This window comes from Propithecus coquereli, unplaced genomic scaffold (assembly GCF_000956105.1).
Source record: "Propithecus coquereli isolate 6110/MARCELLA unplaced genomic scaffold, Pcoq_1.0 Scaffold43, whole genome shotgun sequence".
Classification (NCBI taxonomy): domain Eukaryota; kingdom Metazoa; phylum Chordata; class Mammalia; order Primates; family Indriidae; genus Propithecus; species Propithecus coquereli.
In genome coordinates this window covers 9244543-9257095 of record NW_012150063.1, presented here as the reverse complement: position 1 = coordinate 9257095, position 12553 = coordinate 9244543, and the positions used below count along the sequence as shown (strand labels likewise).

The 12553-nt window shown below is 37.1% G+C and overlaps 1 protein-coding gene across 3 annotated transcripts in view; it reads right to left on the bottom strand.

The window, feature by feature from the left end:
* Positions 1-1981: 1981 nt before the first annotated feature.
* The window catches only part of EIF2AK2 (eukaryotic translation initiation factor 2-alpha kinase 2), a 30552-nt gene continuing 19980 nt past the window's right edge, over positions 1982-12553 (bottom strand). For 2 of the 3 annotated variants that reach the window (XM_012653878.1, XM_012653879.1), the window contains exons 11-16: positions 11816-11974; positions 10178-10358; positions 8703-8831; positions 3542-3643; positions 2462-2515; positions 1982-2383 (exon numbers count right to left, since the gene is read on the bottom strand). In XM_012653878.1, coding sequence (XP_012509332.1) covers positions 2258-2383; positions 2462-2515; positions 3542-3643; positions 8703-8831; positions 10178-10358; positions 11816-11974 — 751 coding nt within the window. In that variant the 3' untranslated portion in view covers positions 1982-2257. The remainder of the gene's footprint in view (positions 2384-2461; positions 2516-3541; positions 3644-8702; positions 8832-10177; positions 10359-11815; positions 11975-12553) is intronic. The other variant, XM_012653880.1, reaches the window with a different exon arrangement.

Here is a 12553-nt window from a genome sequence, read left to right as displayed (position 1 = left end):
TTGAATATGTTCATGATAATTATGCTGAGAATGTTGGAATAATGTTGATAGAACCCATGACTTCACGAGGATTGTGGTCTACATTTATAGGCCTGGGGCTAGAACTAGACCATCCTTAGATACTGGGAGATAGCACTCCATTCTCATCTATCTAGGGTTAAAAATACAGGCTTTCAGCCAGGTGTGGCAAGCTGAGGCAGGAGGATCCCTTGAGTCCAGAAGTTTGAGCCTGGGCACCATAGTGAGAAACGACATCCCAAATATATATATATGTGAATAAAAATTTATTTTTATTCATATAGGCCTTTTATGATTTCATGACTAGGCAATAATGAAAACTCAAGGAAGCAAAACATTGAAAAGAATTTTTTAATTTGCTTTAGAACATTCATATGAAATTTGAAACTTTAAAGCAAAGTAAGTTTTAACACATCATATTGTCAGTTACTTTTGTTTATATTGTGTTACATTTATTTTCACAGTCCTATCTAGAATTTCTAAAATATCTCATTTTCTTAACTAAAAAACCAATACTGTACCTTCTGAAATTTAAATACTTTAATGTGCCAAATTGGTTTCCCTTACACACGTTTATTTCAAGCATTATTTGCCAAACATTTAATTGTTGAAATCTGAAAGTGAACATTATTACCTAATATCAGGCACATTTTGTAGAATTAAGCATATGAAATTCTTAAACATTTCTACTACACCAATTCAAAAGCACTTACAGAGTTCCTGCTTTCTGCAGGGCAGTGCACTGGCTGCCTTGGAGTATACAAAAATAAGAGCACCTACCCCCTCCCCCTCCCCCCGCTTTCCACAAATTCCCAGTATAACGAGAGAAACAGCTTTGCAGGAATGACCAAGCTCCAAGATGAACTGGTAAGCACAATAATGAGGCACTAAACAATGAGAGTGCTAGAGACAAGATTCATTTTTAGAGGGAGATGGTAGAACACTGCAGAAGTATCACTGAATTTGGGTTCTGACAGGTGGATATAACTTTGATATACAAAGGTATGAGGACCCTGCACTCCTCCTGGGTATACAAATATGAGAAGTGAGAACATGTCCACATAAAACATGGACACAAATGTTTGTGGTAGCTTTATTCATAATAACCAAAAAGTGGAAACAACCCAGTGTCCACCGATTAATGAATTGGATACATAAAATATGATATATCCATAAAACAGGTTATTATTTGCAAATAGAAAAGAATGACGAACTGAACCATGCTACAATATAGATGAACCTTGAAAACATACTAAGTGAAAAAGATCATATGTATGATTCTACGAAATGTACAGAATGGTAAAATCTGTAGAGACAAAGTAGATTTATGCATGGTTGCTTAGAGCTATGAGAAAATGGAGTGTGAAGTTGATGGGTGTAGGGTTTCGTTTTGGGGTGAGAAAAATGTTTTAAAATTGATTGTGACGGGGCCGGGCGCGGTGGCTCACACCTGTAATCCTAGCACTCTGGGAGGCCGAGGCAGGCGGATTGTTTGAGCTCAGGAGTTAGAAACCAACCTGAGCAAGAGCGAGACCCCGTCTCTACTAAAAATAGGAAGAAATTAATTGGACAACTAAAAATATATAGAAAAAATTAGCCGGACATGGTGGCACTACTCGGGAGGCTGAGGCAGAAGATCACTTGAGCCCAGGAGTTTGAGGTTGCTGTGAGCTAGGCTGACGCCACGGCACTCACTCTAGACCGGGCAAAAGAGTGAGACTCTGTCTCAAAAAAAAAAAATTGATTGTGACGATGGTCGCACCATTCTGTGAATATACTAAACACCATTTAGTTGTACACTTTATAGGTGAGTTGTATGGTATGTGAGTTATATCTCAATAAAGCTGTTATTTAAAAAAAAAAGTCTGGGCACAGTGGCTCATACCTGTAATCCTAGCACTTTGAGAGGCTGAGGCAGGAGAATTGCTTAAAGGCCAGGAGTTCGAGACCAGCCTGAGCAAGAGCAAGATGCCATCTCTACAAATGTGTGTTGTTTTAAGCCCCCAAGTAATTTGTTAGTTACAGCAGCCATAATAAATTAACACAGGTCTCAATCAAATTAACCCAAAAAGAGCCACATATATTTGAGAAGCATTTTGTTTCAGGGTTTTGCAATAGTAGTAAAAAATTAAGTGGAAAAATGAAAATAAAAGATAAATTTATATTGCTATTCCATACCAGATCTTAGATGATTAAAGGAAATAGCATAACAGAAGCAGGCTACTTTTTTAGAAGGGCCCTAACGTGTGTTTCGTTTCTTTTTCTCTGAGACATCATCCCTCCACACTGACAAGGTTTTCAGTATTTCAGATGTGGTAGGTCGCTGATCGGGTTGCTTTGAGAGTAATTTCCGTAGAAGAATTTTCTGTAATGATAGTGAGAGTCAATACTGAGAAATAAAACATTGAAAGAAATAAAATTCTGATTATTTTCAAGAGCTTACTTCTTTGTCATCGAATAGATCCCGGAAGATACCATTCCTTAGATCTCTGAAAATCTGAAAATAAAACATATATATATATAAGGAAATTATTTACTTGGGAGGAAAAACAAACAGAAAGCACTAAAGGCTGAGGATACCCTAAATCTAGGTAGGGTGTTTCCAGATCTTTGGGAAAGTCTCTTTGGCCGAGAAGCAAGCAGGATTCCCTTCCACCCACCCTGGCCCCAATCTGTAATAACAACCATCCTGACATTACAGTGTCAAGTGACAAGTGCTTCATATTCATTATCTCCCTTCATCCTTTTTCAAACTCTATGTGGTAGGTACTTTCTATTCGTTTTGCAGAGGATAAGGCTATTGACTCCAGCTGAGTCCTCTTTCCTGAGCTCCAGAGTAAGATAACTAAGTTGCCCACTGCCTTTAGTGGCTCCCCACTACCTAAACAAGAAAGTCATGTTCTTTCCTCAAGTTAGCCCCAACTTGTCTTTCCAGCTCCACTGACCATCACTTCCTTGTAACATATATACTCCAATAAAACTACACTGCCTGCTGTTCCCAAATACACTCTGCACATCCCTGTCTCCATGTTGGAATCTCCTTTCTATTTTGAACTATTAGAAGCCAACTGATCCTTCAGAGCCCAGCTTACCTGCCTGCATGAAACCTAAATCCCTACAGCTGGAAACATTTCCCTCCTGGCTACTTCCACAGACTTTATGCCTCCTCCTAAAACATTTATAGTACTTTTCCTTTGAGAAAATCATCTCCTTGAGAACAAGGCACGTTCATTTAATAACCCTTGCAGCACTTAGTATAGTGTCTTAACATAAAGTATTCGATCAATAAAATTTTACCGGCCGACTCAAATAGGAGTGTTATGAGACGTACACACCTTCCAAAGAAAATAAAAGTTTTTGGTCTTTAACAAAATGGTTGCCGAAACTTGAAAGAGAGAAAATTCATTTCATTTGCAGTCAGATACTAATGTGTTCAAGCCCATCCCTACACAAAGGCAATAACTGTCTGCAGCAGCACTTTGAAGGTGATAGTCAATAAATTTTGTTGCTTGAAATTATTTACCTTATATTTTTCCATAGAAGTGCCACATATGTGAAGAAGTTCAGCAAGGATTAACCCCAAAGCAAAGATGTCCACTTCCTTTCCATATTCTTGTGAAGAAATCTGAAGAAACCAAAATATATTTACCTTTATTGCTTACCTTCCATAAATATCTATGCCTTCTAAAACAAAAAAAAGTTATTTGACTAAAATATATCACACAACATCTGTTTATTAGCAAGATCTGTGGAGTCTGACTGCACAGGTTCAAATATCTACCACTGAATAGCTGAATTATCTGTGTAAATTAACCAGCAACATGAAGATGATCTCAACTATAAAATGGGGAAAATGATAGCATCAACCTCAGAGTTTAATCGTGGGGTTAAATGAGATATAGCAGGTAAAGCACTTAAAAGAGTGCCCACAAGGTGACTTCCATGCAAATGTTCATAGCCTATTTATTCATAATATTCTATAACTAGAAGTAATTCAAACATCCATGAGCAAATGAATGGATAAACATATTGTGGCATATTCATACAATGGACTATTACTCAGCAATAAAACAAAATTATCTGCTGGTATAAGCAACAACAAAGATTTTCCAACAGACATTACTTTGAATGAAGAAATTAAATACAAAAAAGTACATACGGTATGATTCCCTTCACATGAAGGTAAAGAACAGGAAGAACTAAGCTCAGGTGATAGAAATCCAAGTGCTGGTTGCCACTGGACAGTGGGCAGGAGGGATTGACTAGAAACAGGCCTAAGGGAATTTTTCTTGGATGAGCAAAATGTTCTACATACTCATAAGCTTGGAGGTTACACAGGTGTATGCATTTGTCAAAACTCAAAAACGTACACTTAAGATCTACACATTTTATGGTGTATGAATATTCCTCAACAAAATTTTTTAAATTTTAAAAACACCTAATAAAAAGAAAAGCACAGGCTGAGCGCGGTGGCTCATGCCTGTAATCCCAGCACTCTGGGAGGCCGAGGCAGGATGATCACTTGAGGTCAGGAGTTTGAGACCAGCCTGAGCAAGAGCGAGATCCCATCTCTACTAAAAATAGAAAGAAATTAGCCAAACAACTAAAAAATATATAGAAAAAATTAGCCAAGCATGATGGCGCATGTCTGTAGTTCTAGCTACCCGGGAGGCTGAGGCAGGAGGATCGGTTGAGCCCAAGAGTTTGAGGTTGCTATGAGCTAGGCTGACGCCACGGCACTCACTCTAGCCCGGGCAAGAGAGCAAGACTCTGTCTCAAAAAAAAAAAAAAGAAAAAGAAAAAGAAAAGCACAATGATGAATTTTATAAAAAATATTTTGAGGGTGACAGTATAGTATGCAGGAGATATTTAATAAAGCAATAGTTTAAAAGAAGCCATTAGCCTCCTGTTGTGTTCTACTTTCACACTCCACAAAAAACTTACATTTTGCCAAAAGGAAGGAGGAGGTACCCTCTCCATTCTAGACTCTCAAACCATCGGACAGCTCAGTATCTTTATTACTGGATAGCAAAACATTGAAGGTATTTTGAAAGCTATATTGTCAGTAAAATCATCTTTAAAGGGCATTTATAATCAAAAAGAAAAATAGGACAAATGACCCAAAAGATGAAAAATAAATAATAAGCAATCAATCAAAAGAAAAAACTATTAAAGTAATGAGTCTATATATTAATATAAGATCAATATTCAAATATCAATAGCTGTACGAGCATGTTCACAAGCAGTATTATTCACAACAGCCAAAAGGCGAAAGCAACTCAACTGTCCATTGACGAATAAACAGGTAAACAAAATGTAGAATATAAGTACAGTGGAATATTATTCAGCCTTAAAAAGGAAGGAAATTCGGACACATGCCACACATGGAGAAACCTTGAGGACATAATGCTGAGTAAAATAAGCCAGTAACGAAAGGACAAACATTGTACAATTCCACTCATATGAGGTATCCAGAGAAGTCAAATTCAGAGAGACAGAAAGTAGAATGGTGGTTGTTGGGTTTGTAGGGAGGGGACAATGGGGAGTTGTTGAATGGGAATAGTGTTTCAGTTTTGCAAAATGAATAGAATTCTGTGGACATGTGTATGGTGGTGATGATAGCACAACAACGGGAATGTACTTAATAACACTAATCTATATACTTAAAAATGGTTAAGATGGTAAATTTTGTGTTATATATATTTTACCACAATTAAAAAGAAAGAAATGCATTTTTAAAAATCAACAGCTTCAGCCAGATGCAGTGGCTCATGCCTATAATCCTAGCACTCTGGGAGGCTGAGGTGGGAGGATTGCTTGAGGATTGCTCTTGCTCCAGCCTGAGCAAGAGCAAGACCCCGTCTCTACAAAAAGTAGAAAAATTGGCCAGGCATGGTGGCATGCACCTGTAGTCCCAGCTACTCAAAGGTCGAGGCAGGAGGATCCCTTGAGCCCTGAGGATTTTGAGGTTGCAGTGAGCTATGATGACACCACTGCTCTCTAGCCTGGGTAACAGAGTGAGATCTTGTCTCAAAAAATAAATCAATAAAATCAATAGCTTCCCTAACAACCAATTAGATATAAGGGATCTCATTTTAATAGCAAACACTATATGTATTCTGGAGAAAACTTTAAAAATATAAACAAACTTCATTATGACAAAATTTTTTTTAATCAAAATATTTTTATAATCTTGTGGTAGGAGCAGCCTCCAAAATAAAAATGTGAAACCCAAAAGCCATGAAGAAAGTATTGATAAATATGACAATTTAAAAGCTTCTGTGCCACAAGTGACATTGTAAACCTTCACTGAAGGTTTCTGGGCCCAAAGAATGATAGGAAAACAAATAAACAAACAAACAAAAAAAACCGTCACTGAAGAATATAAAAATGGCCCTGCAGTAGGTTGTACTATTGCTCCCAATGATGCGCTGGCCTCCTGGTGAGAGGATTGCTCTTTTATTTTTTTTCTCAGAGACAGGGTCTTGCAGTGTCTCCTAGGAATACAGTGGCCCAATCATAGGTCAATGTAACCTTGAAATCCTAGGCTCAAGCGATCCTCCTGCCTCAGCCTCCTGAGTAGCTAGGAGTACAGATGTGCACCACCATGCCTGGCTAATTTTTTTAAATTTTTTGTAGAGATGGGATCTCGCTATGTTGCCCAGGCTGGTCTCAAGCCATCCTCCTGCCTTGGCCTCCCAAAGTGCTGGGATTACAGGCATAAGCCACTGCACCTGGCATGAATTCTCAAATGTAATGCAATTGCAATCAAAACCTCAACACCAGTTATAGAACATGACAAGATGATTCTACAGTTCACTGGAATCACAAATGTAAACAGTTAAGAGCATCTTAAAATTGAAAAATAATGTGGCAAGTCCTACAGTTCCAATACTAAAACCTATTTTATAATGCTACAATAATTAAAACAGTATAATATTAAAGAGAAAAATATAAATCAGTGAAACAGAACAGAATCCAGAAACAGACCCATGAAGGTGTAGGAATTTCATACATCATAAAATAGCATTTTTTATTATGGTAAAATATATATAATTTACCAATTTAGCCATTTTTATGTATACAATTCAGTGGCATTAAGTACCTCCACAATGTTGTATAACCATCACCACTATCTATTTCCAGAACTTTTAATCACCTCAAACTGAAACTGGACCCATTAAACAACAACTTCTTACTCCTCTATTCCTCCAGGTAACCTTTGTTCTACTTTCTGTCTATAAATTTTCCTTAAAATAGCACTTTAAGTCATGAACTGTTTGATACATGATGATGGAATAATTTCATATTCACATAAGGAAAATCAAATTATATCCCTTCCTCATATATATACAAAAACTAATTCAAGTTAGAATTAATTTGCTGCATTAGCAAAACCAAAATATTTTTATAATCTTGTGGTAGAAGCAGCCTCCAAAATAAAAATGTGAAACCCAAAAGCCGTGACGAAATTATTGATAAATATGACAACTTAAAAGCTTCTGTGCCACAAGTGACATTGTAAACAAAGAAGTGACAGTCAAGGGGAAGAATTTTGTAATATAGTTAGATACAGAATCAACACCCAAAATATATAAAGATTCCTTACGAGGATGTTAGAAAAAGACAACCTAATTATGGGAAATGGGAAAAGGATACAAATAGAGAATTTGCAGAAAAACTGTAAGTAAATGCATAGAAAGATGGCATCCCTTAATAAAAAGCTGAAAAATGCTAACTAAAATAGCAACATACTCCTCATTCATCACATTGGCCAAAACTGCAGACTGCTAATATCCTAGTTTCATTAAGAGTGTGATAAAGCAGCATTCTCATACTCTTTGAGGGGAGAGTATTAATAGAATCACTTTTTTAGACTGACAATTAGGCAGCATTTATGAAGTTTGAAATACACTTATTCTATTCAATCATTTCACCTCAAGGAATCTATCATAGATTATCATAGAAATATTTGTTCTTAGATCCAAAGATAAGGAGAAAGACATATAACATGTCTGTAAATGTATAAAGTTGTAAACAACCTAAATAAATACCCTTCAGTAAGAAAACAGTTAAATAATTTATAGTATCTCTACGCTTTGAAATACAGTACAGCTGTTAAAAAAGAATGTGGTAGATCTACTTGTACTGATATGGAAAGATTATGATACATTGTTGAGTGAAAAAAAATCAAGTCACAAAGTAACATTGTAATTATTTTGTAATGTTATTTTGTGATGTAACTATCACAAAATAGTTCCTTGTAAAAATGAATGCATGCATATGGTTATGTAAAAAAATGTCTGTGTGTGAATGTGTATTTGGGTGTTTCTATAACTCACAGAAGATTATCTACAAAGATAAAGAACAAATGGATGAGATGAGTAGGAGTGGAGAAGAAAGTTAAGGGGAATTTTCAACTCTTACTCTATTACTCTGAACTGTTTTAATTTCATAAACGGTGTCTACTCTTTTTATCATTTGAAAAAATAAAAGAAGTAAAATATATGTGAATAGTTAAGAGCATCTTAAAATTGAAAAATAATGTGGCAGGTCCTACCGTTCTAATACTAAAACCTATTTTATAATGCTACAATAATTAAAACAGTATAATATTAAAGAGAAAAATATAAATCAATGAAACAGAACAGAATCCAGAAACAGACCCATAGATAGGGCAATACCTGTTCTGGGCTCATGTATTGCCAAGTTCCTTTATCACTGGTTCGCTTTTCATCATTTTTCAGGGATGTTACAAGTCCAAAGTCTCCAATCTTTATTTGTTGCGTATCTACTAAAAATATGTTACTTGGCTATGGAAGAAACAAATATGTAATTTATATGTACCAATTTGACATACTATTATATGTCCAAATCATATTTATCAATGGCTATTTGTATATTTACTTATAAGACTTTTACCCTTACACAAGTAGCCCAAATCAGGGAATTTACTATCATTGGTCTTCAAAATGCCAGGTGAAGGAAGAAAGGACTTTTTAGCTGACAGCAGAGGTGGCTTGGGGCATGGCTGACTTCAAATATCTGAGGAGCTGTCAAGTAAAAGGTGGCTTCTGCTCTGCAAGGTCCCAGGGGATGGATCCAGGATTCGAGTATGGAAATGACCAAAGGAGTTGCTTTAATACATCCTAATATCCTAATAGTGTTGTCCAAAGAGGGGAGTTAGAGAGTTCCCCATCCCAGGACAAGGCTAGACATCTACTTGAGGAAAGGCTGCACACATTAGTCCAGGTCTTAAGGAAATGTTTTGCTTCATGCCTTATTTCTGATTGTTTTAGACAGGCAGGGTGAGCAGATAGCCAAGACCCACATAGATAAGGTGCTTCTGCCTAGAACAGAAAAAGGCAGATCCGGAGTGATCAGGAAAAGCTAAATAAAGGAATTGGGACCACAGGGGGCAGACAGAAGAGTGTCCCATGAGAGAAGAACATGAGCAAAGGGATAGGATTCAGCATGGCCAGCTCTCGTGATGGGAGTAGGCAAGTCCCAGGGACTAGAGTATGCAGGAGAGATTGTGAAAAGCTGTTCTCTCTTCTTCCTTCATCTAGGTGAGAAGGAAAAATGGGAAAACTGCTTGTCCAGACCATGAAAGCCAGAAGAAAATGAAAATACTAAGGGATGATATATGTTCCAACGTTTAAATTACTGAAGTGTTCTAAACATGGGGCTGAAGAAAATACCAGCTCTGGACCCAGGAGCTGTGACTGCCCTCAAGAGTAATTGAGAGATTAGGGAACCACATTCCCAAAGCCACAGTCAACAAACAGAGGCCCTTCTGCCTCTCAAATAAGCCTGAGGAGCAGCAGAGGCAGGGACGGCCACAGTCATCATTTGCATGGAAATGTTCAATGTACGAAAGCTAATAGTCAACTGAGATATGACTATCAGCCAAATAGGACCAGAAGTGAACAGGCCTTCCTATAGGGTTCATTGTCACAAGTTCACGAGCCCTGGAGATCTTCTGAGTAGTTCTATGGGATGGTAATGGGGCAAGCTCTAGACCCATTCTAACCTCAGAGGATCAGAGATATTATTTCCTCATGACTATCAATCAATCACAATTCTAAAACTAAAGAAGATAGATTTAAAAATTACTAAATTGTATTTATCAACTAACAAAGTACATTTTTCCACTTACCTTAAGATCTCTATGAATTAACTGTTTGAAGTGTATATAATCCACTCCTGTTGTTATTTGTTCAAAGAATTTCAAAGCCAATTCTTTGTCTAGGTTCTTGGCACTTCTGCTATCCATCCATTGCTCCAATGTCCCTTTATCGCAGAATTCCATTTGGATGAAAAGACACTTAGTCTCTGGTCTGGATATAAAATTCACAGTATGTTAAAAGTAACTTTATTAAAAATAAACTTATAAAAATACATTTTTTAAAAAATTATAACTTATCTTCTTAAGAACCCCCAAACATGTCTCAAAACAAAAATCTAAATGTAATGACTTTGAATCAAAACATAATAAACCATTTTTTATTTAAGTCATAAGTTCCCAGATGTCCAGAGCTTTATTTGTTAAGCTAATTTGTAAGGTATGAGCCTGCCCATTCTTTACTGCTGAAGATCCTTGATCACATTTGCTAACACATAGGAATAGGAGCACTAATATAATGGAGCTGCAGAAAACCAAATTTCATTATTATATAGTGTAATGTTGAAACAGTTTAATTCACCATCAATCTATTGAGCATCTATTTTGTGAAAGGCACAGAACAGGCACCTACATATGAGAAAATGAGTTAAACACCGTCCTTGCCATCATGGGGATTGTAGTCTAAGATGTGAGAGGTAAAGGAAAAACAAATCTAAAACAACAGCACAGCGTAGGTACTCTAGAAGTATCAACAAATTGCTATGAGATATAAGTTGGTAGATTCATTTTTGCTAATCATGTTTTATATTTTTTTCTGGACTAAGTCAGCCTCAATATCAATTTATATTCTTTGTATATATGTTGGCTGGAAAACAGGAAGAGGTAGTCAAGAATTTGCTGAAAGCTGAAGAAGTCCTGTATGCTGATGGTCAGTAACACCTGAAATTGATAAAGTTCTCAGTTATGCAGGATGGAGATGAGGCTGGAGTCAGGAGACAACCAATGAACTGGCCCCCAGTGGCCTCAGGATTTCAGTGAGAGGACTGTCCCCAAGAAAGGCTGAGTGACTTTGAAAGGTGGATGCCAGCTCTTTGGAATCTCCAGTCCTTTGGCGGTGACTTAACTGAGACAAAACATGGGAGATGCAAGGTGGGGTGCTCCCTCCACAGCTCATTGTCTTCAAGTTGTTTGCACTGCCCACCACCCACCGTAAGTCATGTGGCTGCATTCTGAAGAGACCCTTTGACTGCCCACACCAAACAGGGTCTGAAGAGAGGAACAGAAAAGTGTTGGCAGCTGAGGAGGGAGCCCCCAGATGCAGCATCTGCATGTGAAACTCTTCACAAGATTGCATCTGCAACCTATGCTGAAGCCAGGCACAGAAGCAAAACTAGACATTCAACAATGGAGTCAGGAAAGCTAAACCTGAGATTTTAAAAACAGCTTAGGGCGTAAAAATAGGTTTTTAAGACCAAATTTGGAAGCTGGAGAGGAGCAAAGAAAAGGCTGTCATTGTCTCCTTATCTGCAGGATGGAAAGATAACAGTGTCTCTTGGAGGTGGTTGTGATTATTAAATGTGATGATTAATGGCCTTATCCAGTGGCCCACTCATAGTAAATGATAGTTTCACTCCATCCAGTTACGGCTAGGAGAATTTTTTTTTTAGTTACCTTGAATAATTCGTGCTGTTCTCAGATTTGCAGTCACCATTTGTAGTACTGTAACCACCGCTCTCAGGATCATAATCAATTCCATCCCAACAACCATGATAGTGAACAATATTTACATGATCAAGTTCTGCCAGCGCCTTTACTTCACGCTCTACCTTCCTAGTTAAAACAAACAGAACATGAAAGTGTCAGGATACTCCCTGACAACAACTACAAAACACCTCATGTAACAGGACACCACTATCTACAGTCCCTTATTGAACAGTTGGTTTGGTTCCCACACTGAGTTTTAGAATGGAAGCCAAGAGACTCAAAGGAAAAAGCGAACATACAGAAAAAAAAAAATTAGCTGTTTTCACCCTCAGCATAAAAGGAAAAGCAGTGACATAAATAATTCCAAACAGCAGATAATTTAAAAATCACTTGTAGTGGTCTTTGAAATGCCAGTGATACAATTTTTACATTATATTTTGTTTAGACTTGTGTTAAAAATCCTTGGATTTGACAAGCAAACCCCATTTGCACAGCAAGCATAGATAACCCAGGCAGCATGAAGAACCTAATTCAGGATTTTCAATGTGGGGCAAAAATACACAAAGAGGATAAATTATGCAGATTGCAGGAGCTTTATAGGGATGTGCTGTCAAGAACTAAAACAATTCAAACTAAATGGATTAAATAAATTTGAGATTTCAAAGATGAGGAAGGATAAGCAAATATTTTACAATATTATCTTTT